This window comes from Vulpes vulpes, chromosome 11 (assembly GCF_048418805.1).
Source record: "Vulpes vulpes isolate BD-2025 chromosome 11, VulVul3, whole genome shotgun sequence".
In the NCBI taxonomy this organism is placed as follows: Eukaryota; Metazoa; Chordata; class Mammalia; order Carnivora; family Canidae; genus Vulpes; species Vulpes vulpes.
This window is the reverse complement of record NC_132790.1, coordinates 28042282-28069065: the sequence shown is the minus strand read 5'-3', so window position 1 is coordinate 28069065 and position 26784 is coordinate 28042282. Positions and strand designations below refer to the sequence as shown.

General features: G+C 50.7%; 1 protein-coding gene across 1 annotated transcript in view; it reads left to right on the top strand.

The window, feature by feature from the left end:
- Positions 1 to 10841: 10841 nt before the first annotated feature.
- The window catches only part of LOC112928727 (guanylate cyclase D-like), a 40113-nt gene continuing 24170 nt past the window's right edge, over positions 10842 to 26784 (top strand). The window contains exons 1-8 of the mRNA XM_072725332.1: positions 10842 to 10878; positions 12570 to 13328; positions 15643 to 15938; positions 17968 to 18322; positions 21587 to 21671; positions 22292 to 22388; positions 22476 to 22604; positions 23891 to 23971. Of these exons, the coding sequence (XP_072581433.1) occupies positions 10842 to 10878; positions 12570 to 13328; positions 15643 to 15938; positions 17968 to 18322; positions 21587 to 21671; positions 22292 to 22388; positions 22476 to 22604; positions 23891 to 23971 (1839 nt within the window). The remainder of the gene's footprint in view (positions 10879 to 12569; positions 13329 to 15642; positions 15939 to 17967; positions 18323 to 21586; positions 21672 to 22291; positions 22389 to 22475; positions 22605 to 23890; positions 23972 to 26784) is intronic.

Here is a 26784-nt window from a genome sequence, read left to right as displayed (position 1 = left end):
TGGGTTTGGCTTTCTGCAGGGCCCGCCTGTCGTCAAACTCAATCTCAGGCAGCTCAAGCCAGGCCTGGTCCCTGCGATAAGTCTCTGGCAGGGATCAGGAGTGACAGCCACACATAAAATAAATGCCAATGGAAGAACTCCTGAAAGACCCGTTAAGATGGCAAATTCACCCGGCTGCCAGAGGATGTGTGAGTCAAGTTCCACATTAAAAATCTTAATTTCCCACACTACCAAGATGCACCTGGAGCTCCTGGGCTGGCTGTTAGATGGGTATTGGTTATCCACCCTGGGTGGCAGGGGAGCTCCCTTAACTCAGAGTCTCCAAGAATCTTCCCCAGCCCCTGAGCAGCTTCCCTCCCCCCAAAACTTCCACACTCACCTAGAACTCACTCCATTCCCCAGAACCACTTTTATCCTAATATGACTCTATTCTCATAGAAATCTCCTTAGGATCCTTAGAAACCACCTCATACTTGCCAGGTGGCCTTGGGTGAATCAGAAAAACCTCTCTGAGCCGAGGATATGCACACTGTAGGGTATGTCTCATCTAATTCTCACAAGCCTAAAAGTACACTTATTTTCCCATTTCACAAAAGGGAACGGCTCTGGGGTGTGAAGAACTCCCCAAGATCCCCGTTACTGGAGGTGGGCTCCTGGATCTGTCTCTAGCCTGACTCTACTCCTCGCCCTTCACCCCTGGGACTCTGCTGTGGTCCCCTATGTCTGCATCCTTTTATCTGCCAGAGCTGCTAGCAAGCTACAGGCCAAGCCCCCTGCTGGTGACAGTGTCCTCCGGCAGGCCAAGCAATGCTCCTCTAGGCCGATTATTGAGGCCTTGGTGCCCTCTGCTGCACACAGACTAAAATACTAGCCTGAGTCCACAGTGCTACATTAACATCTTCAGAAGGACACTTACTTCTTCAACCATCCATTCACCTTCCATTCACCCACCCACGTGCGCATCCATCCATCCATCCATCCATCCCAGTTTTACTGGCATCCTGTAGCATCCCTGTCACTCTCTGGGGCCCACTGAAGCCCCCCAGCTCCTTTTCTATACCTGGCCTTGCATGGGTCTCAGCAATGAGAAGGAAATGAGGAAGTCCCACACCATGTCCTTTCTTGTTTGCAGAGCGCCTTCACATCCATTGTGTCCTTTGTCCCCACAACTACCCTAAGGAGGCTTAGAATCTGCATTAAACTGATGAGGAAACTGAGCCCCAGGGAGAGACCCAGCAGCAGGGTGCAGAAGAAACAGTCTTTTGGGAACAGAGACTGATTTCAAAGCAGGTCTCTATCACTTACTAAGGCTGCCACCTTGGCAAGATTCCTTTTTTTTTTAAAGATTTTATTTATTTATTTGAGATAGAGAGTAAGTGAGAGAGAAAGAGAGCAAGCAAGCATGAGTACAGTGAGAGGCAGAGGGAGAAGCAGACTCCCGTTGAGCAGGGAGCATGACTCAGGGCTCCATCCCAGAACCCTGAGATCATGACCTCAGCCGAAGGCAGATGCTTCACCCACTGAGCCACCCAGGTGCCCTGAGCTTCCTTTGTTTAAAAAACAAAAAAACAAAAAAACAAAAAAACAAAAACCCCACACCTTATTTATTTGTTTGTTTGTTTGTTTGTTTATTTGAGAGATGGGGGAGGGGCAGAGGGAGAAAGAGAATCTCAAGCAGACTCCTCTCCCTGAGCACTGAGCTGACATGGAGCTCAATCTTATGACCCTAAAATTGTGGTCTGAGCCAAAATCAAGAGTCAGATGCTCAACTGACTGAGTCATCCCAGCGCCCCTGCCAACTCAGGCAAGTTTCTTAAGCTATACGAACCTCAGTTCCTCATCTGTAAAATTATCTCACACAACTTCTATTTATTGTGCATATGCTCTGTACCAGGCATAGCTTTCGGGGGACAGCAGTGAGCAGGGCTGGGACAGCCCCTGCTTCTCCAAACCCATACTGCAGAGGTTACAACAAGGCTTAAAAGAGATGAGGACACATCACCGTGCCATATAAGTGTCATTCATGTCACATCATTGTCACTGCCTCTATGAGGAACAGGAAAGGATTTGGAGATGCTTTGTTGGAAAGAAAAAAGGTGAGAGAATGGTTGATGTTATGTTAAAAAAAAAAAAAAGGCAGCACTCATTAGAGTTGAGGGCACCCATGGAGTCTGGAGCTGGACCACCTGGTGTTAAATCCTAAATTGAAATCTCAGCATTGCCCCTTAAGAGCTGTGTGATCTGCAGCAAGTACTAACTTCTCTGCGATTTGGTTTTCTCATCACCAAATAGGGATAGTAATTCAATATACCCTTATTATCTAGCTATTAAGTGCTGGACAGGGCCTTGGGGACCCAGAAATGAACAAGGCAGGGGAGATCTGTCCTACCTATAGGAGTATGATGATTACATGAATTATTACATGCTAAGCACCAAGAACAGTCCTAAACATATGTGCACTGTGTGTTTGCTATTGTGATTATCCTGACTGTTGACTCTTTATTGACATACTTTATGTTTGGTGTCGCTTCTTGACTATCTGTGGCTGATGAGGGTGACAGGCGGCAGGCTTGTTCTGTGGGCAGAGTGTAGAACAGGGACCCGGGTGTTGAGGCCAGAGGGAAGCAAGACAGAAGGCTTACCCGCCATGCAGCCCACAGCAGGGCAGCTGGCCTGGGGCAGTGAGTGGCTCACCAGTGGACGTGTGCAGCATGAATAGAGATACTGTCTGAGAGGTGGCACACAGGCCACTTACAGCCTCTTCCTCAGCTAAAGGCTTCCATTTTTCTGGAGGAGAGATGGTGTGGACTCTAATACTCCTGTAGAGAGTGCCCTAAGATAGAGAGGAACAGCCACCTCCTGGTCTCAACCCCAATGCCAGGCAACTGTCCTCTGCTTGTGACTTGGTCTCCACCAGGACCTGGGAGACCAGTGGAAACCTGACTGGCCTTCCCAGAAACTGCCTCCTGCTTCTAGACATGCCTCCACCCCTACATGCCTCAGACAAGCTGCCCAGCTTATGCAACGTGGCTGAGAGATAAACCTTCCCTGCCAGCCTCTGCCCAAATTGCAGATGCATGGACAAAATAAGTGGTGGTTGTTGTGGTAAGCCTTTACGTTTGAGGACGTTTCCCAGCATTAGATGACTAGACCACACTCTGCTGGTCTCCCCAGGAATTGAGAGATAGTATGCTTATAGAATGTATGGATGCATCTTGCACAAGCCAGGTCACTTTGTGCAAGTTACATACTTTCCCTGAGTGTCAGTTTCCTCATCTGTAAAATGGGGACAACAATAATAACATCTTGAAAGTACAAATGTACTTTCAATAGGAAGGTCTTGAAAATGCACTCTATGTACCACCTCCCCCCCACCTGCCCTTGTCTTCAGGGTAAAATCTAAGCTCTTGAGCCCGGTATTTGAGGGCTTTTTTCATTAGGTCTCTCCAGTCTCTTCCCCTGCCATGTCCCCAGCCCCAGGAAGCCTGGTGTTCTCCATCTCCCATACCTCCAGACACTTATCTCTGCTGGTCCCACTACCTCATCTACCTTCCTCTCCTATCCACTGCAGAACTACTGCAGACACCTGAGACCTAGTCGGGTGACACCTCCTCCTGGAGCCTTCCTAGCCTCTGCCCAGGCAGCTGGTGCCCTCCCAAGGCTCTGTGTGGACCTTGCACTTTCTTCTGTCAGGGCTATGATTGCCACAGGACTTTCTCTCTGGAGGCAGACGCCAGACTATGGCCCCATCGGGCATGGAGACCTTGTCTGATGGCAGGGCTGGGCAGGCAGGACAAATTGGCTAAAGACTAAGTTGGTCAGATGAGCCCTGGTGAGAGCAGGGTTGGAAGGCTGTGGATTCTGGGTGGACAGCAGGGCAGGACGTGCAGAGTCCTCGCTGGAGCTATCAGTCCTGAATAGACCATTCATTGTGAGCAAAATTTCCTGAGGTCTCTGGATGCCTAGTGCAGGAGGTCCCCAACCCAGAAAGATGGACAGACTCCAGAAATAGGGAGTCTTCCAAATGAATGGAGATTTGAGCCAGGCCTGCCCATGAGCTGTGTGTGTTGACCCCGACCCTCTTTCTAGGTACGCAGCCAACATCTGGATGTACCTGGCACTCTCTGGTCTCTGTACATTTGCTTGTGTTACTTCCCTCTCCTTGTGTGCCCTCCTGTGATCTGCTCCTGGGCAAACCTCCCCTTCTCCGAGGCCTAGATGGACTAAAGCTGCCTGCTCCTGGCTCTCTTGGGGAAAAGTGGCTGTACCGGTGTCTTCCATTCAGCCACCCAGATCAACTCTTTACCTTACCCACCCCTTGGAGCTCCAGAGGACTGGCCTGTATCGACAATGTCACCAGGGTTACACTGCTCCTTGGATTCCTCCCTGCCGGGGTGCTGCAGTCTGGGTGTGCTCTTTCACCTTTTAAGGCAGCCTGCTTGCTTCTGGGCTCCAGAAAGCTCTCTTCTCCCATTTCTTTGGGCCTGGGGAAGCAGCAGTTCTGCTACCATTGCCTCAACTTATCGCAATATTCCTTATGATACTTCCATCTCCACCTTTATAATAGGTCCTCATAAAGGAGGACCTCCTAGAATTATCCTAATTTGAGTGTGCCTTCAGTTTCCTGCTGGGACCCTGACTAGCACCAGGAGCTGCTTTAGGAAACAGACCCTTCAAACAGGATTCTGGAATTCGGTAGGTCTTGTATTTGAGTGATGCAGGGATAATCTTACTGAGGCAAATAGGATGCAACTTGTGGCATCTTGTAGTATCACCACGACTCAGATGATCATTAGTAGTAGTATGGGATGCAGTGCAGGTTGGAAGGCCAGTTGGCATAGCAAGTGGCTGTGGCACTTGGCACTGTGGCAACAATACTCATTATAAAGATAGTGGAAGTGCCTGGCTTCTTCTTATGGCCCAAGAGAAAATATAGAGGAAATAAATGAAAAGCCACATAACTGAGAAGATGCATGAATAGCAGAAAGCATCTATGAGAGCTTGAAGGAGTCCCTTATGTTCTGGGGCTACAGGAAAGATGTAGCTGGACAAACCCAGGTTCAGGTGGTAAAGGCTGCAGGGTCATGGCCTCCCCAGCCCAGGTGTTGTACCTTAAAAGAAGGGTACTAACAAGGAAGTAGTGGGCATTGGGGAGATATGGTTGGGGCTGAGAATTTCGACCTGCAAATTCCCCTGGACCTCCTCTGCCAGCAGAGGCAGCCCCTCCCTTCCTGTCAGAATGCGCTCCCTCCTCTGCATAAAAGCCTCCAGTGGTCCAACGCGGAGCAGTCCTTCCAGAACCTGATCCTACACTCCTCAGAACACACTCTCATGCTTGTTCATAGCCTTCAAGCCCATAACTGGAGCTTGATTCTGGCGTGGCATGGAGAGAAATACAAAGCCTACGCCACAGGAAAATTGTCCATACAGTCAAATTCTTAGAAAGCTTTGTCAATCTATATTGGCAGGAACCTGTCGGAGTAGATTCCAAGGATGTTAGACCAAGGGGAAGAATTATAAGACTCGACTGGACCAAATTCACTGACAAATGCCCTAGCCTGGGATTTGGGGTTTAGTTTTCTCATTTGATCACCTAGAAATAATTTTAGGAGTAGTTTTAATCTTCTGCTAGTTTGCCTAACTGAAATTTGAACACAATGATGGCCTCACCAGGTGAGGTTGACATGCCAGAAATTCCTTGGAATTCTTGTAGGAAAGAGCCTAAAGTCTCAGGAAAGTAAACATGTAGAAATGGATCTATTATATGCAACCAATTCACACCCCTAGGAGAAGCTGGGGTGTACTTCCTTCACTAAAGCATAAGGGATGCATTCATGGCAGGGGGTGCTAGTGGTACAGTAAAGCCATATTCTTTTCTGCAGACAACTTCTATCCATCTAAGAAGCAATTTATGACTTGTTCCTGACCCTGGTACAGACTGAAATACACTGTAAACACCCAGTGACTACACCATCAGAATTGACATGTGAACTGAATGTTATCTGATCCACTGAACCATAATACTGACATGCACAGAAGCATTCCTTAATAAAATAGAGGTGGCAAATAGGAGACCAAGGAGATGGCTCAGACTCCCATGGTACTTACCCCTGCTTTTTGCCACTTCTCCTTCAACCTGTACTCATGACCTTATTAGGAATTCCTTGTCATAGTTAGTGGAGGAGTTAAAAGTAGGCCTGGTTCATGGATGGATATTATGATACACTGGAATCAGCCAGGAACAGATGGCAGCTGCATTACAACCCCCAGCAAAGGCTAGTTTTGAAACACAAATGATGAAGGAGACCTTCCTAGTGGGCAGAACTTTAGGAGGTCCCTCTTGTTGTCCATTTTGTGCAGGAGAGGTGGCCTAAGGAACTAATTTGCTTTGACTCATGGGTAGTTGATAATGGGTCATCTGGATGGCCAAGGTCTTAGTATATTCATTTATACTGTATTATTTCATTATAGGAAAACTGGTGTCAATGAGGTCTGTGGATAGCTCTCTCAGAATAGGCACAGGGTATGAAGATACACATCCCATGCAAATGCCCCACCAGAGGGCATGTATGCCAGAGAAAGCCCTCAGTACTTAGACGGACAAGATGAGCTGTGGTTATCAGTCAGCTTCTTCCCAGCCACTCCAGGCACTTGTTTAATGGGCTCATATACAAAGTGGCCATGGCAGCCAGAATGGAGACTGTGTGTGGGCTCCATAACATGGACTTCTGTGGCTCATCTGACCACTGCCACAGCTCAGTGCCCAACCTGCCAGTAGCAGAGGCCAAGCTAAACACACAAACTAGCACCATTTCCCTAGGAGGCTCAGCCACCTACCTGTTATATCAGATCTTTCCCCTCATAGAGGAGGTAATACTTTTTTCTACTCACAGAGATAGGACTTATAACTATATATAGATTTGCTTTCCTTGCCCCCTTTGTTTTTGTCAGAACTGTTATTCCTGGTTTTACTGTAGTGGCTTCTACAACAGTGATCTGAGTAGGGGAGCATCTGACTGCAAAGAAGCTGCAACAGTGGGCTCGCTGATTTAACTTCAACTCCCATCATCCAGAAGCATCTGGCCTGATGGGACTGTGGGATGGTCTGCTGAGGCTCAGATACAGAATGAGCTGGAAACGCTGGCTTGTACTTACAGGATACAATATATGCTTTATACTATGACCGAGTGTGCTGTCTTCCTGTGGACAGAATGCACAGTTGGAAACCAAAATAAAGAGCAGTGGCCTCTCTCATTCTTAACCCACTGGAAGAATGTTTGCTGCCACTTGTGCTTGATCTTGGACCTGGCAGTCTGGAACATTTATTTTCTAGGAGACAAACAGTTCCACTGGAGAATGCAACAATTCATCTTAAGGATTGGAAGCTGAAGCTGTCCCTTGACCTTTTGTCCTTATGACCCTGAATCAACAGGCAGTGAAGGGAATCACTACTGTAGAAGCCAAGTGATGGGTCCCAGTTGCTATGAGGAAATGTCATTTGTTGCCTCACAGTGGCAGGGAGGACTGTAACCAGCACCCAGGACATTAATTGGGGACCCTGTTAGTCCTCCCTTGCCACTCGGTCCTGATCAATAGTAAATGGAGTAAATCAGTAAAGAGCAGGCCACTGAGGACTCAGTTAATTACCAGATTAATTGGTAATCTGCAGGCTCAGCTAGGGAAGGATCTGCTTCTGAGCAATTACAAAAATGTTGGGATATGAAGCAGTTCACACATCAGCAACAGCAGAAAACCTCTACCACCCCTACTGGGGAAGGGGAAAGGGGGAAAGAAGGTGGTATAGTACCTGAGCCCGGAAATTGGAGCCACATCAGGAAGGATGTTTGAAGAGGCCAGGACCAGAGAGACACAGCCATTGCTGGGATATCCTCTACATGTGGGCGTGGGTGGGAGAATCTCTGGCTTCTCTCTTTCTCCTTGCCATCATTCTCCTTTGAATGTCTCCTCTTGGCTAGATCCAGCCAGAAGCCAGCGGCAAGGGATGCTGGGAGTGAAGTTTTCATGGTCAGCTCTCTGTGGGATAGAGCCCCCTCCTTAACCTCCCTATTGGGAGCCCAGTCAGGTTTGGGAAAGTCAGCAGATGGATCTGAGAGCGAAAAGCATAAGTCGGGCACATCAACAAGGGCCCTAAAATCCTTCCAGAAAAAGATTAGGGCTAAAAATATACAACAAAAAGATAATTACTGACTTATGACACATCCACCCAGTGTGTTCCTTGACCATTGAGTTTATAAATATGAAGATTGATTAGCAATATATAAAATACTTATGTTGAATTATACTTAATTCATTATCTTTCTTTACTTTTTCTTTTTATACCAACTATCACTATGTAAAATAAAAAAAATAAATCTATTTATCATGTTTATGATTTGTTGATAGCCTACCCCTGCTACAAAGTTAGTTCCGTGAAGGGGAAAATTTTTTTTTGCTTTTTTTGTTTGTTTATCTTAAGTGAACAGTGCCTGAAACATAGTAGGTGGTAAGTCAATATTGTTAGTATGAATAAAATGATGTGAAGTAAGGAAAATACAACACCCACTTTATAAGGTTGTAAAAGTTAAATGAATTGGGATCACTAGCACATGGTAAATACTTAGTGTACTTAGTCAATTTCACCTAGGTAGGAGAGAACAGGTAGAGAAGGAAAAGCTGAAAATCCACTGGACTATAGTATCTATCTTCATAAAAGGACTCACCCCAAAAAGGAAGATAGAAAAATCACCATTATAATCCCAAAGAATCAGTGTGGTGTGAGGAGCAGAAGCCTGGACATGTAATTGGCCCTGCCACTTACTAGTTCTGTGCCTTTGGTCAATTTACCTAACCTCTCTGGGTAGTATTTTCCTTATCTATAGAGTGAGAACAACAATAATACCTGTCTCACTAGGTTGTATAAACGTTGCCCAGCACAAGGCTTGGCACATACTGGATGCTCAGTAATGCTGCTTGCTTTATTGCGGCTTGCCCAGCCTTCCTTCCTCCAGGCTGGAGCTGTCCGGAGTGCTGAAGACATCCTCCCTCCTTCCCTCCCTCAGTTCCTTTCTCCTTCATTCTCTCCTTCCTTTCTCTGCTTGGCTCCCCAGAGCCCTAGCATCTAAATAGATTGAATTTTCCAAGTGGCTTCTTCAGGCCCCTGAAGGGGACTGGGAGGAAATGAGCCATATATGAGGCGCTCCTTGGGCAAGAGCCCTGGGAAGCTGACAGGCCGCTGAAGCTGGAGTGTTAACTGTGGGGATTGTGGTGGGAATGGGGGCTCCCCAGGTCAGAGCCAACTTGACATCTGAGACCCTGGCACAACAACCTTAGGGTCTACAATGAGATGGTGAGTCAGTCCAAATGGCACAGCATAGCAGCTGGGAAGACAAGAAGGGCCAGGCTGGGGGCAGGAGTGGGGTGGGGTCCAGTCATGAGGGTGACCCTTGGCTATAGGAGCTAAAGGAGCCCTGGCTCTAACAGGAATCCTCCATCCTCCTTCCTTGTGTTCCCATTACTTTTTAATTTTGCTCATTTGTCTGTTAATGCAGCCAAAGGCATCTTTCTCTTTTTGAATTATGATACTATGAGTTGACTAATTCCATGGGCTTGGCTCTACGAGCCAAGAAGTCTGTGCCTATTCATCAGCATCCATCTCCTAGAGTCTAAAAATACAAATGGTTTTCCCCAGGAAGGTATTGAATTAACCCATTGTGCTGGAGGCGGAAGCACTGACAGCTCACACACTCCTGGGGGAAGGGCTGGGAGATATGGCCAACTTCAGAGACAAAAACCACTCATTTCCTGATTTTTACTGACAAGGAGAGCATTAGAGCTGAAGGATCTTTGGAGACCTACACATCTAAACTAAGTCTTCCTTGTACAGATGGGAAAATCAAGGCACAGAAAGAGGTGTGGACTCTTGTTCCAAACGTCAGCAGCAGAGCTGAGCTAAAAGTAGCTCTGGGCCTGAGCTACTCTGAGTCCCTGCATGCCATCAGCTGCAGGATTCCTGGGATGCTGAGTGTAGCCAGCAAGACTGTGCGCCAGGGGGGCCTGCTCCTGATTTTTGGGACTAAAGGAAATCCATATGCCTTCTGTACCTCAGTTTCTCCATCTGTACATAGAGGAGTTGGTTTAGGTACTTAGATCTTCAAGGATCCTTCAGCTGTGATATTCTAGGTGTTTGATAAAAAGTTGATTTTTGTCTTTGGTTGGGAGGTAGGAAGCCAAGCTCCAGTCCCAACACAGTCCTAACTTTTGGCAAGAGCTTAGACGTATTGCTGTTCCCCTGGAGTCAGTTTTCTGCTCCAGAAAAGAGGGTAAAAGGTTTCTTCTTGGGGTGTCTGGGAGGACAAGGCAAAGTAGTGGATCACAGGTGCTTTGGAAGGTACAAATTAGGGGGAGAGGTGGCTGTCATTAGCATCAGGCAAATATGCTGACGTTTCCAACCGGAAACAATTAGCTCTCTGTGAGCCCAGAACAAGCCCAGCTGCTCAGAGGGGTTCATCCCGAGGGGTGGGGATGCTAGGAGACCACTTGGTGCATCATAGCAGAAGAGGAGGGAGGGCACAGAGTGTGCTCCTCAGAGGCTTGCAGGAGAGCAGCCCTCCCCAAGTCACTGAGTTCCGGGCTGAGAGAACAGTAGCATCACAGGCCTGAAGAGCTCGAGGTTGGCTAGCACTGCAACCTGGCTACTTTCACAGACAGGGAGGTGGAGGCCTCAAGGAGGGCAGGGGCAGGACTGGGGCTGAAACTCAGGCCTCCACCTCGCAGTGCAGCTCTCTCTACACCATACTAACCTGCTGCTCCTCAAAGATCTCAAGATGGTGTTGATCATGGCGATGACGGTGCTGGTGATGATGATAACTATTCCACATAGTAAGTATCCACTTACTTCCATTTAGCAAGTACTACTTACTATTTCTTACCTCCCTACCACAATTGTAGGTACTCTACGCATTTTAGTCTTTGGCACAATATCTGCCAGGTAGCTATTGTCATCTGCACTTTACTGATGAGAAAATGGAGGCCAGAGAAGTTAAGCATCTCATCCAGGGTTAGGGACAAGGGAGTGAGAAAATCAGGGTTTATTCTTCTGTATGATTCCAAGGAACTTCTTATTCCTCTGCACTGAACATAATATCTTTTTAAAAAATTATTTATTTATTTGAGAGAGAGCGAGAGCATGAGCAGAAGGGGCAGAGAGACTCTCCAGTGGGCACTGAGCTCACACAGGGCTCAGTCTTGTAACCCTGAGATCATGACCTGAGTCGAAACCAAGAGTTGGACGCTTAACCTTCTGCACTAGCCAGGTGCCCAGGAATATAATTTCTAAAGACATCCTCTGCACAGACCATTGTTATTGGCATTGAGAAGTCATCCCCTTACTCTCCTGACCTGCACTTCCAAGTATAGGCTGCTTCCAGCCTGCCTCCTCTGGAAAGCCCTCCATGAGCTCACAGTACCTCTCTACTGGTCCTGCCTACTGCCTGCACTTGTGGTCAGCTCTTCATTTGGCTGGAAACTACCTCCCTATCGGCCTGGCAATTTCTTAAGGGTGAGATTGGATTTTACACCTTCCTGGGGCACCCATAGTGGAAGGCTGCTGGCTGCGTGAGGGAGGTGGGACGACTTGGCTGAGTGCCATGGATCGGGAATGGGCCACAACAAGGCTGTTGGCAGAGGCTAAGCAGAAGTGGTAGGGCTTCAGGGTGGACATCAAAGTCGGGGACAGTAGGATGGAGTGGGGCTGCTCTAGTCTGAATATCTTTGTCAAGGAGGTCCTGCGTGGGTTGGAGGATGCATTGGAGAGACTTGTCCTTATCCTGTCTCTCCGCCAACTCCATTCATCTCCCTTAGTTTCCTCACCTGTACAGTGAAGATAGAAAGATCGTTGTCTGAACAGGGCCAAGGGGATTAGAGATGCAACTGTGCATGTGCATTGTAAACCCACTTGCTGCAAACACGATGGGGTCCCTGCCCGTATCCAGGCCCTGGTGGCACTACAGAGCCCCAGAGTCTAGCAGAGTCAAGTGCTGTGGGATGGTGCTGGGCTGGAGGGGAAGGGCAGGGGCAGGCTCAGAAGGGCACCCGAAGAACTAGCCCACCTGGGATGATGAGTGCAGGAAACAAATCATAGGTTGAGAAAAGCAGGATTTATTGAACACCTAAGGACCAGAGATTGTGCTAAGTCATCACATAAAGTAGGCTTTGTTTTCCACATTTTTACAGGAATAGGGGAATGAGACTCAGAAACCTCAGGGATTGGTCTAGGGCAACAAGGATGGGAAGCAGTGAGCCAGGGCTGGCACCTTCTGAGTCCAGAGCCTGAACTTCAGCCCAGGACTGTGCGTGGGCATCACCAGTCTGTGAGTCAGTCTCAGAGAGGATGTTAGGCCCCTTGAGTGGGGGCAGCAGGGGATGTCTTCAGATATGATGAGCCCAAATCCCTCATATTATCAATGAGGAGGCTGAGGTTCTGGGGGAAGGTGCTGTCTGCTTCAAAATCATGCAGGGAGTAATGGCAGAAAATGCTAGAAAGCAACTTTATTCTTGTCCCTTTTTCCCAGGACTAGAGAGAGGCTTGTACCCTGAAGGTTGGTACTGGATGCTGCCACATGGGAAGATGTGCCTGCCCTGCCAGGGCCCATGGGGGTCCACCTTCAGTCATCCGAGGACAGCATTTTTCCGTCCTCTTCTCTCTGTGGTGCTTTGGGGTGCTCTTCTGTGGGCCGGCTCCCTCCCTGATCTGGCTCTGGGGGCAGGGACCTTCACCTTAGGGGTGCTGGGTCCCTGGGACTGTGACCCCATCTTTGCCCAGGCCCTCCCCAGTGTGGCTGCCCAACTGGCTGTGGACCAAGCCAACCAGGACTCCTCCCTGGTGCTGGGCTCAAGGCTGGTTTCCGTGGTCCTTCCCACAGGCTGTGACACCCCTCACGCCCTGGCCACATTTCTGGCCCACAAGAATACCATAGCTGCTTTTGTGGGTCCGGTCAATCCTGGTTACTGCCAAGCAGCAGCCCTGCTGGCCCAAGGCTGGGGCAAAACCCTCTTCTCTTGGGCGTGCGGAGCACCGGAAGGAGGAAGTGAGCTGGTGCCCACCTTGCCTTCTGCTGCCCATGTGCTGCTGTCTATCATGAGACACTTTGGCTGGGCTCACGTGGCCATTGTGTCCTCCCACCAGGACATCTGGGTGGCCACAGCCCGGCAGGTGGCCATGACTCTCAGGACACATGGGCTGCCTGTGGGGTTGGTTACCTCTCTAGGACCTGGAGAGCAGGGGGCCACGGAGGTCCTGGAGCAGCTCTGCAGCGTGGATGGCCTGAAAAGTAAGTGTACATGGGTGCCTTCCTCCCGCGGGCAGCAGGGCCTCATATGGCCGCTGATGGGGAGTTTCCTCTGCCTCAGACACTAGCCTGAGCACTTGATGACAGCCCTGCGTTTAATCTCACAGCAGCTCTGTGAGCTAGTCCTGTGGAGCTCTGCACTTTGCAGCTCAGAGAAGGTATGTAACTTGCCCAAGTCACACAGCTGGCAAGCCGTGCAGTCAGATTTTGAGCTCTGATTCAAGCTCTGTGGAGTGGGAGCCAAAAGCTCGCTTCCTGCCTGGTGAACTGAAAGAAATGAGAATGTAGAAGTCTTTGAGCCCAGGAAGGCAGCTAGAGTCAGAATCACTTTTTTCTTAAGATTTTATTTTTAAGTAATCTCTATACCCAACGCAGGGCTTGAATTTACAACCCGGAGATTAAGAGGTGCATGCTCCACTTACTGAGCCAGCTGGGTGGCCTGATAAATCTCTTCTTGCATTTATCAAGTCCCTGCTGTGCTGAGTGCTGGGTCGCATGGGTGAACAGGACAGACAAGGGGAGAGGGTCTCTGGGGAGACTATCTAATAGAGACACAGGTATATAAGCAGGTGGTTATGACAGAGAGGTCAAGGCCGTCCGAGGGAATAGAGCTTGGAGAATCAGAGGAGGAATAGAGCTGGGCCCTGGAGGTCTCAGGAGGCAGCAGAGGAAAGTGTTTTCTGAAACCCCCAACTGTGTCCTCCATCTGAGGGAATCAAAGCCGTTGCAGGGGGAGGGCGGGTGGGCGGCCCCCCGAGCTGGTGTGGCCGCATCCGGAGCTCCTGCCAGGTGGGCAGTGAGACCTGGCCCCAGTGAGCCTGCTGCCCATGAGGAACAGGACCTCGCTTCTCTGAGCCCTGGTTTTCCAGCAGGTGAAATGGGGATAATGACACCTGTCTCGTAGGGTCATGAGCAGCAGATGCTGAGCACTTTGTAAACACTTTATTCAGCCACATTGAGTGCTACTTGGGGCCAGAGCCTGGCTAGGAGCCTAGGGAGGTGGAGGGGAGAGGATGCCCAGGGAGCTGGACGGGAGCTGCTTTGCTCTGGGGGAGGGAGGGCTTCACAGAGGAGGTGACACCAGGGTAGGGCCTGAGAAGAAGTTGATGGCAGGCGGCAAGGAAGAGGAAGGTGTTCCAGGCAAAGGGCTAGAGAAAAGGAATGGAGGAAACATGTTGATGGGACTAGGAAAACAGCTCAGTTCTGTGTGGCCAGAGCACGGTGGCAGGAAGTGGGAGATACCTCATCAGACTCCTCCTCCACCCCTGCTGCAGGATATTGAGTTCCAACCAAATTGGGGGGCTTTCAGGGGCCAGGAGTCAGACTGGTTCAGGACACATTCCCTGAGGTTGGATTGCCAGAGTCTCACTCCTGGCCCCACCTCCTACCAGCTGTGTGACCTCCGGCAACTCACTGAACCTCTCTGTGCTATAGTGTCCTCATCAGTGACCTGAGGCTAATAAACCCCCTCCATCATAGGGTTGTGGAGATGAGAGGCCTACAGCACATAAGGGGCTTACAATAGTGCCCAGCATCAGTGACCACCGCTTGCCGTCAGTGTGGAACTTGCCCAGTCCATGCTTCCTCCCGGATGTGGCCACCAGCTTTCCTTTGTGGCCAACTGCAGAACAGCTCCCCCAACTTATAAAACAAAGGCTTTTTTGGGGTTAGAAGCCAGAACAAGCACAGGGCAGAAGAGTTGGGGCAAAGGAAGCCCTGGTTCTGTTTCTTCCCAGTCCTAGTGAGTGAGTCTCTGAGGGTCCTCCCTGCTAAGCCAGGACAGGGAGCAAGTGGCTCATGGTCCGTGGCCCACACAGCATCCAGGGGCTCAGCAGAGCCCAGGGCTCCAGGCTCTGACTCCCACATGACCAGAGGGCCTCAGGCACCAGCAGGGGAACCCCTAGCCTTCCTTGGTGGCTCTGTTTCCCCGGATTTCCTAGAGAAGGGGATTGCAGTAGGAACCTGGACCACAGCCAAGGTGAGTGGTGACCCTTTGTTGGGTGAGGCTGTAGCCCTGGCCAGGGACCTAAGTGGAGAAGAGAGGAAAGACCCAGGAGATATCTACCTGGGAGAGGTGTGTGAGGCCCTTGCCTTGGACAGGGGCTCTCTTCTGTCCTGGGTGCCTGGGGACAAAACTGGCTGCCTTATCACCAAGGCCCTATCTACTTCACTAAGGTAAAGAGCAATGTGTTCATGGTAGGGGAGTGGACCTGAGAGCCATGAGCAGCTCTCCAGGGCCACAAACCTTGGGCTTCAGGGACGGCCTGCAAGGTAAGCCTGCCGCTTCTACCCCTAGTTGTGGTGCTGTGCATGCACTCAGCGCTCCTGGGGGGCTTGGAGCAGACTGCCCTGCTAAGCCGAGCGTGGGCCCAGGGCCTAGCAGATGGGAGGCTGGTCTTCCTGCCCTACGATACCATGCTCTTCGCCTTGCCCTACCGCAACCACTCCTACCTGGCCCTTGGCAACAGTGGGCCCCTGCAGGAGGTCTATGATGCGGTCCTCACCATCAGCCTGGAGTCTGACCCTGTGGACAAGGCCTTTGAAGCTGCCAAGGCCAGTGGAGAAGTGGCTGCCCACCTGGAGCCAGAGCAGGTAGGTCAGTACCGGCCCTCACAGGGCCCAGGGTATGGGGCTGCAGGCAGGTTATATGCATTTCTCACCCACTCTAGACCTTCTTGGCCTTGGCCAGCCAACCACCTGGCCAACCAGTCCCACCTCCACTGTGGGTACATGACCTGTCCCTTATCGGACCAAGTGTCTCTCCCTAGTCCCTAGATATATGTTCTCCAACTCTCTCTCTCTTTGTCTCTCTCTCTCTCTCTCTCTCTCTCTCTCTCTCTCTCTCGCATGTCTATGTGTGTGTGTGTGTGTGTGAGTGTGCGCGTGTGTTCAGGCATGTGTGTGTCTATTAATTGCTCTCGGCCTGCTTTGTCAACTTTCCTTCTCTTGTGACTTTATGCTTCTATTTTTCTATCTCCAACTCAGTGCCCGGAATTTTCATTTCTGGCCCAGCTGTTCTTCTTCTCTCAGACACTGTCCCTTGTCTTCCTCTGCATCTGCCTAGCAAATTGTGCAGATGGGTAGGAGAGATGTTGGGGTGTGGGAGAATGGGAAAGTTTTCCGGAGTCACTGCTATAAATCTGAGGAGTGCCGGTGGTGGGGGTGTGGGTGCTGGCTCAGCTTTGATGTATAAGACTCAGCTGCTTGAGTCCCTCTTGGGATGTCTGTTTCTTGGTGACAAGAAGGAAACAGTGTCTGGAGGTGGTGACAAGGATGCAGATGCTGATGGAGGGCCTTAGAACCAGCCATTCATCTGACAGATGTGAACTGAGTCCTTCTGCTGTGCCCCTGGGCCAGGCGTCAGGAACACAGTGATGGATAAGACAGCCCTGGCCTTCAGAGAGCTTCCATTATATTGGGGCAAACAGATAATACCCAAGCAACCATATAGCCAAATTCAAATCACAATAATGTTGCCAAGAAAATTAAACAGGATTAAATAACAGAGAGTGGTCGGGATGGAATAGTGGGTAACAAGCTTTATAACAGGCAGAGAAGTCCACTGTGAGGAGGTGACACTTCAGCTGAGTCCTGAATGGGAAGGAGCGGGGAGGTGAAGATCTGTGTGAGAGCGACCAGGCAGGGCAAGCGTCAGGTGTAAAGGCCTGGGGGCAGAGTGAGCTTTGGAGGCTAGAGGAACAGGCAGAGGGCATGGAGAGGCTGGATTGTCATGAAAGGTGGGAACAGGGGTCTGAGATGAGCTTGGGGCCAAGCCACATGAGGCATTGTATGCCAGGGTAGGGGGTCTCAACTTACAAGTGAAACGGGAAAACATCAACAGGTGTTAAGTATGAAATCATTTGATTTATGTTTTTGAAAAAGACTTTTTTTTTGAGAGAGAGAGTACAAGTGGGAGGGGCAGAGAGAAAGGAAGGGAGAATCTGAAGCAGACTCTGTGCTGAGCACAGAGCCTGACCCAGGGCTCCATCCCACAACCCTGAGATCATGACCTGAGCCAAAACCAAGAGTTGGCCACCCAACTGACTGTGCCACCCAGGAGCCCCTAGATTTATGTTTTTTTTTTAAATTGCTTTGGTTGCCTGAATGTTTTGAAGAGACCCAGATGAAGCAAGGAGGCCTTTAGGAGTTTCCTGTGTGGGCTGGGTGAGCAGTGAGGGAGCAGAGGGGGTGAGGAGTCAGTTGGGTTGGGAATAAATTCTGAAATAAAACAAAAAAGATTCAAAGATGAACTGGACAAGAGAAAGAGAGGGATTGGGAATCAAACCTAGACTTGAGACACCAGATAGGTGGTAGTTCCATTTCCCAAAGTGTGGGAAGAGTGGGGTTTGTGTAGCAGAATCAGAGAGAACCTACCTCAAAGAGGGTTCTGATTCAGACATATCAGGCAGATTTGAGATGCCTGTGAGACATCAGAGTTGGTGGTGGCCTCGGAGACTATGATTCCACTGAGTAGGGGACTGAGGTCTGTGGGACCACAGAGAGGACTGTGTTGGGGGCGGGGTAAGGGTAATAATCCACCCAATTGCTGCAGGTGGGGCTCAGAGATGTCTGGGAGCCTTTGCAATGGGGTTGTAGAGTTGAGGGACCTTCTCTTCCACAGGTGTCCCCGCTCTTTGGGACCATCTATGATGCTGTTGTCCTGCTGGCCCACGCCCTGAACCGCTCTGAGAGCCATGGTGCAGGACTCTCAGGGGCCCGTTTGGGGGACCATACTGGGGCTCTGAATGTGGCTGGCTTTAGCCAGAGGATCCGGACAGATGAGAAGGGCAGGAGGCTGGCTCAGTATGTCATTTTGGACACAGATGGTCGGGGAAGCCAGCTGGTCCCCACTCACATTCTGGACACAGGCACATGGCAAGTGCAGCCCCTGGACAGGGCCATACACTTTCCAGGAGGGGCCCCTCCGGCACGTGACTCCAGCTGCTGGTTTGACCCCAATATGCTATGCGTGAGAGGTAATTCACCATTCATCTATCCATTCATCTCTCTGTCTATCCATCCATCCATCCATCCATCCATCCATCCATCCACCCAACCAATGCATTTTCCTCTTCCTGGAGTGCTCCCCACCTTGCCTGGTTAAATCTTACTTGTCTTACCTGTTAGGGCTGAAGGCCCCTCCTTTGTGCTCCTCACAGCACGTGAGTGAATTGCTTTATGTTCATAGGGTGTGTGTCCTATGCTGAGGAGGACCAGTGTCATCTGTTCCCCAGACTCATGATGCTACCTTCACTCAACTGTTTCTTTGTACCTTCTCTTCCACAAATACTGCTGGAGGACCTCCCACGTGTCAGGCACTGTGCACAGCCCCAGGGCTCTAGGAGTGAATGAAAAGATGTCTCTGCCCCCATAGAGCTGATGTACTTGAAGACCAGCCCCAGAGCCTACTTTCCAGGGGCTTCGGTATGGTGGCAGATACAGGGACAGCTGAAAACAACATAACACAGTGTGATCAGAGCTATGAATAGGGAAGCCAGGGTGATGGGAGGCTGAGCAGCAGCACTGGCCCCAGGATGGGCCTTATCTCAGGGATCCAAACATGGTGACTTACACTCTAGCCCAGGATTGTCATGATCATCCCCAATACAACTGATCAGCCACCATGGATTGAGAGAACAGATGGCAGCAGCATTGGAGCAAGTGTACTTACGGTTACAGCTCAGTGCTGCTGCCGACCAGCTGTGTGAGCTTGGGCAAGTTGCATACCCTCTCTAGGTCTCCATCTCTGATATATGAATAGGAACAAAGACCTAGGACCCTCAACCACCTGTCCTTGCACGAGGGGCAAGGCCGAGTCCAGGAGCAGGTTCTGTCTCCTTGTACTTCAAGGAGACAGAACGGGCTGTGTGGTCAGGTGTTCTCAGTGAAAACCACTCCCCCAGGGGACACCTGGGAACCCTGGGGACCGACTGGACTGTCCTATCCAGGGCTGGCTTCTCTGCTGCCTGAGTCTCAGGGTTCTGTTGGCAAGAGGATATGCCACGTTCTTTGTTTTCTCTGATTCTCTCTCTTGAAATATTAACCTTAGAGATTCATTCATTCGTTCACGTCTCCTCTCAGCCCAAGCCATATTCCTTGACTGACTCCCATTGGCAAGATTCCTTGAAACGGCGTCCATGCTAAGTGGATTAAATGTCACTTCCCCTCTTCTCTTCAATCTTCTCCACTGACTCTGTCTGCCATTCTCTTAACAGGAGCAGCCATATGGAGGCCACCAATGGCCTCCATGGGGCTGAGGCCTAGGGTCAACTGTCATGTCAGTCTTTGCCTTGCTTGGCCAGGGCCAGGGAGAGCTCAGCTCCACTGCTCAGCTCCATGCCACTTCTCAGTCACCTTTTCTATCCTCCTACAGTGCTGACCTGTTACCACCGACTCCTGTGGGCTCAGTGCTTTGAGCCTTTCTGCATTCTCTCTGCGCTCGCTCCCTTGGCATCTTATCCATTCTTATGGTCCCAGGTTGACATCTCCGTCCTTGTTAGCGCCTGAACTCCGTATCTGCCCAATCTCCTACTTGACAGTAAAGAGCTACCTGGAGGTCTAGTAGGCATCTCAAACTTGATGTTGTCTGAAACTGAACTCCTGATCTGCCCCCAACCTGCCTCCCACCATCTTCCCCATTGCAGGTAATGGCACCCCCAATCTCCCAGAGACGCAGGAGCCCTCTGTCTCCTCACACCCCACATCCAGTGGGTCAACATGCCCTGGGGGCTCTATCTTTAGAATTTTGCCAGAAGCAGAACTGTTCATCATTCACTGCCCCCACCCTGGACCAGGCCCCCGACATCTCTTGCTGGATTATACCCTGTTCCCTCTGGTCCTTGTACAACCTGGCAGGTTGGAGGATCCTTTAGAAACATAATCAGATCTGGCACTCTCCCAGCAGAACCTGCAGAGGCTTGGCCTTACCTGGAGTTAAGTCGGAGTCCTGGCCTCAAGCTTCACAGCACTCTGGTCCCCTGGGCTCCTTGGCATGTCTTCTGCTCTGCTCTGCCCTCACGTGATCACACCAGGCCGCTCCTGCTTCAGATCTTGGCATTTGCTGCCATCTAGGCCTGGAATGCTTTTCTGCCACATACTGTGTGCTGGCTCCCTCCAGAAAGACTCAGAGCTTACCCCCTCAGAGCCGGGGTGAGAGCCAGACTGGTGCTCTGGTTAGAAGCCCAGATGCCAGAGATAAACTGCCACTGGGTTTGAACCCAGGCTCTGCCACTCATAGACAGTAACTTCTCTCTGTTTTCATCTTCTGTTTTCAACTCCTCTGTTTCAAAATTGTGATCATGACCATGCCTATTTCCAGAGGTCATTGTGCAGAATAACTGAAATGAAATACATAATATCCTCAGAATAGGTGCTTAATGCAATACAATAGTATAATAGGATTGCAGGGTATTCACTGCTATTATTATGATGGCGTGAACTCAGATTGGGGCCTCAGCAGGGGGCAGACAGCAGTGCACCAGGGAAGGGAGGAGGCATGGAAGGAAGAAGGGATGGCTCCCTTCTGTGGCAGCAAGAGGGCTGGGCATTTAGCTTCCTTGGCAGCCTAAGCTGAGGCCAGGGTTGCCTGAGCAAAGTAGCCCTCCCAATCTTGCCCAGCGATCCTTAGCAGCTTCTTTACATCCAGCTCCTGACACGAGGGCTGGAGACTTGGATTCAGTGTAAGGAGGGCTCTCCTAACAGTCAGAGTGAAGGACAATGAGACTGGCTGCCAAAACAGGCAGTGAGTGGCCCATCACAGCATGGATGTAAGAAGCAGGACAGCAATTGACTGGGGTACAAAATTTTTATTCAGTACCTGCCTTGTCCAGGCCCTGTGTTGGGTGCCAGGGACAGTGTGGCGAATAAGACACAGGCCCTGGTATCCAGCTACTCTGTCTAGTAGGAAGGGACCTGATAAGCCAATAGACAAAAGACCATAGTATGATCAGGACTATAATGGGATCTGGGCAGGATCCATGGGGACCTGGAGAAAGGGAGCCCAAGAGCCCAGCTGGAAGTGCTAGGAATTAGTATCTCTGTGTGATGACCAGGCCGCAGATCGGACCTTCCCACTTGGAGGCCGTTCTGAGCCTCATCACTGGGGAGGGTTTGGATAGGGGTTTGTGCTCCCATTTCCCAGAGGAAGGACAAGGAGTAGGTGCAGGAGCTGGGGGAATGGGGTTGCCCTCCTTGTGTGGTTGTTACTGTTAGGACTTACATGCGCCCTGCTTCCGCCACAGATGTGCAGCCCCCGGGCAGCCTCATCGCTTTTGCCCTGGCCTGTATCCTGGTACTGGCCGGCGGGGCCCTCACTTGCCTCATCAGGTGAGACTCTGCCTGTACGGGAGCCTTATTCTTCCCTACCGCACAGGGGTAGGGACAGTCTTGGCAACCTGCAGGAGGCTTTCCTACCCTCCAACCCAGGACCTCAGGACCACCCAGCACTCCTGTCCATCCTAGAGCCTCCCTCAGGGCCCTGTGGAGGCTGGGTGCCTCTAGGAAAGGTCTATTTGAAAGTTGGGGAAGAAGCCTGGGACCTTACACAAGACTGTCCCTCCCTGAGGGCAATGAGGGCTTGACCACATGACTCCCTGGGCCCTTTAGCGTTGAAAACAATTCTTCCTGGGTCTGAGCCCCAGCCACAACTGGGAGGGGTTGCACTCCGCCCCCGCCCTCACCCCAGGCTCTGACTCCCCAGGAACCTTCCCAGTCAGTTTGGGAACTTCCAGGCTAGGGACCAGCAGGCATATCAGGTAAGGGGCTGAGCCCAGAGCTGAGGTCAAGGCCTCTGCAGGAGGCAGTGCTCAGCGGTGCCATCCCAGCCCAGTTTGGGACTCCCGGGGAGACAGGAAGAGAACTTTGGATCAGCGTAGGTCCAAGGGGCCAGATCAAGGTGGAGTGGCGTGTGTGCCATCCCTCCATCCTGTACTTTCTCTTGCCTCCAGATTGGGCATCCAACAGCTGCGGCTGGTGCGGGGCCCCCACCGGATCCTGCTGACAGCCCAGGAGCTCACCTTCATCCATCGGCCTCCGAGCAGACGGGTAGGCGGGGGCAGGCCTGGGGTTGGCTGGACAAGGCACTGACCGCACCCTGCTCCAGGGGCTTGACCATGCCTGCCCCCCCTCCAGCGGCTGCACATGGACAGTGTGAGCGATTCAAGGAGTGCGGTGGAAGGTGGGAGCCTGAGGTCGGTGGCCCAGGGGTCAGCAAGGAGCCTGCTAGCCCCCCAGGAACCCACCAATGTGGCCCTGTACCAGGTGAGGGTCTCTGCCACCCATGTCCAGGCCCGAGGAGCTGCAGTCAGTTTGGGAGAAGCCTAAGGAGCCCTCAGCCTCTTGGTCTTCCATATGCCCTCTTCCTGTTACGGAGTGAGAAACTGAGGCTTGAAGAGCACCAGTGACTTTCCTGGGTCCCACAGCATATCAGTGGCCTGGGAGGAGTGGGGAAGCAGGACTCCCAGCTCCCAGTTCAGCATGATTTGTGATCTGACCTTGGGAACGGCCAGGTTCTGGCCACTTGGGGCTGGGCAGTCCCAGCATGCATGCTTCACTCAGCACCAGGGCCAGCCTGGGTCACCCTCTTGCCTGGTTCAGCAAGGGACAGTGAGATCGCAGGTCCCTGGGGCCCCGAGGTGTGGGGCCACACACAACCCCAGACAGCCTGTGGGCAGAGCCTCAGCACCAGCTGATAGGGAGGCTGCAAAGTCGGGGATTAGACCAGCAGGATTCTAAAGCTGCTGAGGACACCGCGGCTCCTCGGGTGCTGTGTTCTTAAATTTGACAATCCGCTGGTGCTCTGATTCTCATATTCTGTGACTCAGCAGTTGATGAGCCGGGCTAATCACTCGGGAAGCGGCATGAGGCTCATGCTCCTTCTTTTCCACCTTCTCCCCAGGGAAATCGCATCTCTTTTATTTCTTTGATGCTGAAAGGAGGCTTCCGTGATGTACACAGTGTGTTTTGTCTCTCCTCTGAGTTAGCTGACAGGCTGTGGTGAGGCTGAGGAGACAGAAAGCCATCAGTGACAGAGGACCAAGGGCTCAGGCTGCAGCCAGCTTTGGGCCAGGTCAGCGCGAGGACAGAGCCCCGGCCCCGTGCTTCCTTCTCTCCTGCCTGCCCCTCCCCTGCAGGCCCTGGGTCACCGAGGCACTTCGCAGGCTTTGGGGTGTTGCGGGTGCCCGAGGCCAGCAGAGTAAAGCTGACCCTGAGACCGGGAGCTAACATGCGTTCCATGCACCCATTGTTAGCCCTTGGCAGTGTGGGTGGGGCTCTCATCCTCGCTTTACAGAGTTGGAACACGAGGCTCAGAGAACCAAAGTCGCTTGTCCGAGGTGACAGAGCCAGACAGTGGCAGAGTTAGGACTGAATTCGGGTCCCAGGCCCCTGGCTTTGCCCCACCAAAGTGAAAGTCTTTGGTTTCTGCTGGCCAGGAGCACACAGAACGGATACATTGATGGGGAAGAAGGAGAGGCCGAGGGACACTGAGGGATTTACCCAAGGTCGCATAGCAAGTAGTGAATTCTTTCTTGTTCTTCCTTGAACAGGGGGAGTGGGTGTGGCTGAAGAGGTTTGAAGCGGGGACTGCCCCGGAGCTGCGGCCCAGCTGCCTCAGCCTCCTGAGAAAGGTAGGGTGCAGGGGATGTGGGGAGTGGGTTGTGGAGAGGGTGCTGTCAGAAGACCCCTAGTGGGATGGAGTGGTCCCCACTCAACATAGAAGCTTCTGGTCTCAGCAAGGAGTCCTTCTTCTTTTTTAAAAAAGATTTTATTTATTTGTTCATGAGAGACACACAGAGAGAGGCAGAGACACAGGCAGAAGGAGGAGCAGGCTCCATGCAGGGAACCCGATGCGGGACTGGATCCCAGGACCCCGGGATCACGCCTTGAGCCAAAGGTAGACACTCAACCCCTGAGCCACCCAGGCGTCCCACCAATGAGTCCTTCTTATTGTCACAATCACTGCCCCATGGCTGACACCTCAACCACAGTTACATACCATCACTGTCATCCTAACATACCAGCATCCCTAAAGTCACATCACCACCCCAATATGGCCATCACCATGACCACCAGGGGCACCGTCCCTTCCATCAGTATCATCAATACCCCTGAAGGACCTTATCCTGTGCCCTCCATCCCTCTTTCCATATACCCATTTATCACTGTGTATTGATCACCCCCTATGTGCCAGGCCATGTTCTAGGTTTGGGGCTGGAGCTGAGAAGAATGAGGTTCCTTCCTTCAGGGAGTTTCTAGTCACTTGTTATCACTAACCACATAAGCCCCTTCACCCCTGAGATGGCCATCATCCTGAGAGGCACTGTGGGTTAGAGGACATTGCAGAGGATTTGAGTCAGGAAGGTCTCAGGTAGGGACACTTGGGGGGCTTAGAGGTTGAGCATCTGCCTTTGGCTCACGTCATGATCCCGGGGTCCTGGGATGGAGTCCTGCATTGGGCTCCCTCCAGGGAGCCTGCTTCTCCCTCTGCCTATGTCTCTGCTGCTCTCTGTGCATCTCTCGTGAATAAATTAAATAAAATAAATTTAAAAAGAAGGTCCCAGGTAGAAATCTGCCTCCATGAAATGCTTAGCTTTCCTGTAAAATGGAGCTAATTAAGTCCACTCCTGGGGAATCATGAGGCTTAGAGAGAACATATGAAATAACCCAGAACTGTCCCTGGCCAGGAGTCGGCCTTTGATAAATGGTGAATTTTATTATTATTATTTCCCATATGACTACCATCTGAAATCAAGTTTGGAAAGATTAAGTGACTGGAGGCGAGGGTAGGCATTTCCCAGTGGGCATCTTGCAACCAGAATGAATAGATGTTCCTTAAAAGAAAAGGCCTTATATGTGGTCAAATTTCCAATTTTGGAAATTGCTTAAGTTAGCCATTGGGCTTTTCAGAATCTTTAATATGCTCTGGTTATCCATGACTGTGTAACAAATTCCCCAAAATGTAGTGGCTTCAAACAACAATCATTTTTATGATATAATTGTGTGGGTTGGAAATTTGGGCAGGGCTCAGCTGAGCAAGTCTTTGGTCCTATTTGGCATTGGTTGGGAGTCCCTCAATGGTATTCAGCTTGTAAATGGGCTGTCAGAGGTTGGCAGACTATGGCCTGTGAGCCAAACCAGTTCTACTGTTTGGTTTTATAGAGAAAGCTTTACTGGAACTCATGCTTATTCCTTTATATATTGTCTATGTCAGATTTTGGCTTTGGATGGCAGAGGTAAGAAGTCTTTGTGACAGAGACAGTATGGGCTGCAAAGCCTAAAATATTTACTAACTGGACTTTTACAGAAGAGTTTGCTGACCTCTGGTCCAGAGGGCCTAAAATGGCTTTACTTACATGCTTGGTTACTCACATGCGTGGCAGGTCATTTGGAAATGCCTGGAAGTCAGGTAGACCTGACTTTCCACTCTGTAGTCTCAGGCCTCTTCACGTGATCCCTCCAGTGTGGTGACTCTGGGTAGAGGGATTGTTTTTTTAAGATTTTACTTATTTATTTGACAGAGAGAGAGAGACAGCACAAACAGGGGGAGTGGCAGGTAGAGGGTGAGGGGGAAGCAGACTCCCCGATGAGCAAGAAGCCTGATGTGGGGCTTGATCTCAGGATGCTGGGATCACAAACCGAGTTGAAGGCAGGCCCTCCTGGGGAGAGGGACTTCTTACAGTCATTCAGGGTTCCAACAGAGAGGGCTCCAAGAGACAGGAAATAGAAGCTGTCAGTGTCCTAAGAACCAGACCCAACATGCACAAGATCACTTCCACCATATTCTGTTGGTCACGGTCATCACAGAGCTCACTCATATTCAAGAGGAAAGGACAGAGGTCCCACGTCTCGAGGTCAGGAGTGTCATAGGATTGATGTCATTCTCAATTCACCGTGTATATTAATATGATTGTGACTTGTATTCAGGTCTCCCCCACTCACTTGACTCGAACTGTTTCTGTGAAGAAAGCCTCATCAAATAAGCCTTCTATCTTTCCTGCTTGAACAAATGTTAAAATTGCTGGTTGGGTTGGGGCTCTCTGACCTGCTGGGCAGCCATTAAGGAAGCTGTTTTCTTCTTGAGACTGACCTCTTCTGATCTTTTTCCTCTCCTCATCAGGCCTTAAGTTTTGGGGGGAGAGAATGTACAGTTTTCAGGCACATTGTGCCAATTATGTTGGGAAACAGGCCTAGATCCCTATACTGTGCAGTTGGTTACAACTTATTCACTTATTTACTCATGATGCTTCCACTCACTTGTTTTTTTTTAAGATTTTTATTTATTTATTCATAAGAGACACACAGAGAGAGAGAGAGAGAGAGAGAGAGAGGCAGAGACATAGGCAGAGGGAGAAGCAGGCTCCATGCAGAGAGTCTGATATGGGACTCGATCCCAGGACTCCAGGATCACGCCCTGAGCCGAAGGCAGGCGCTTAACCGCTAA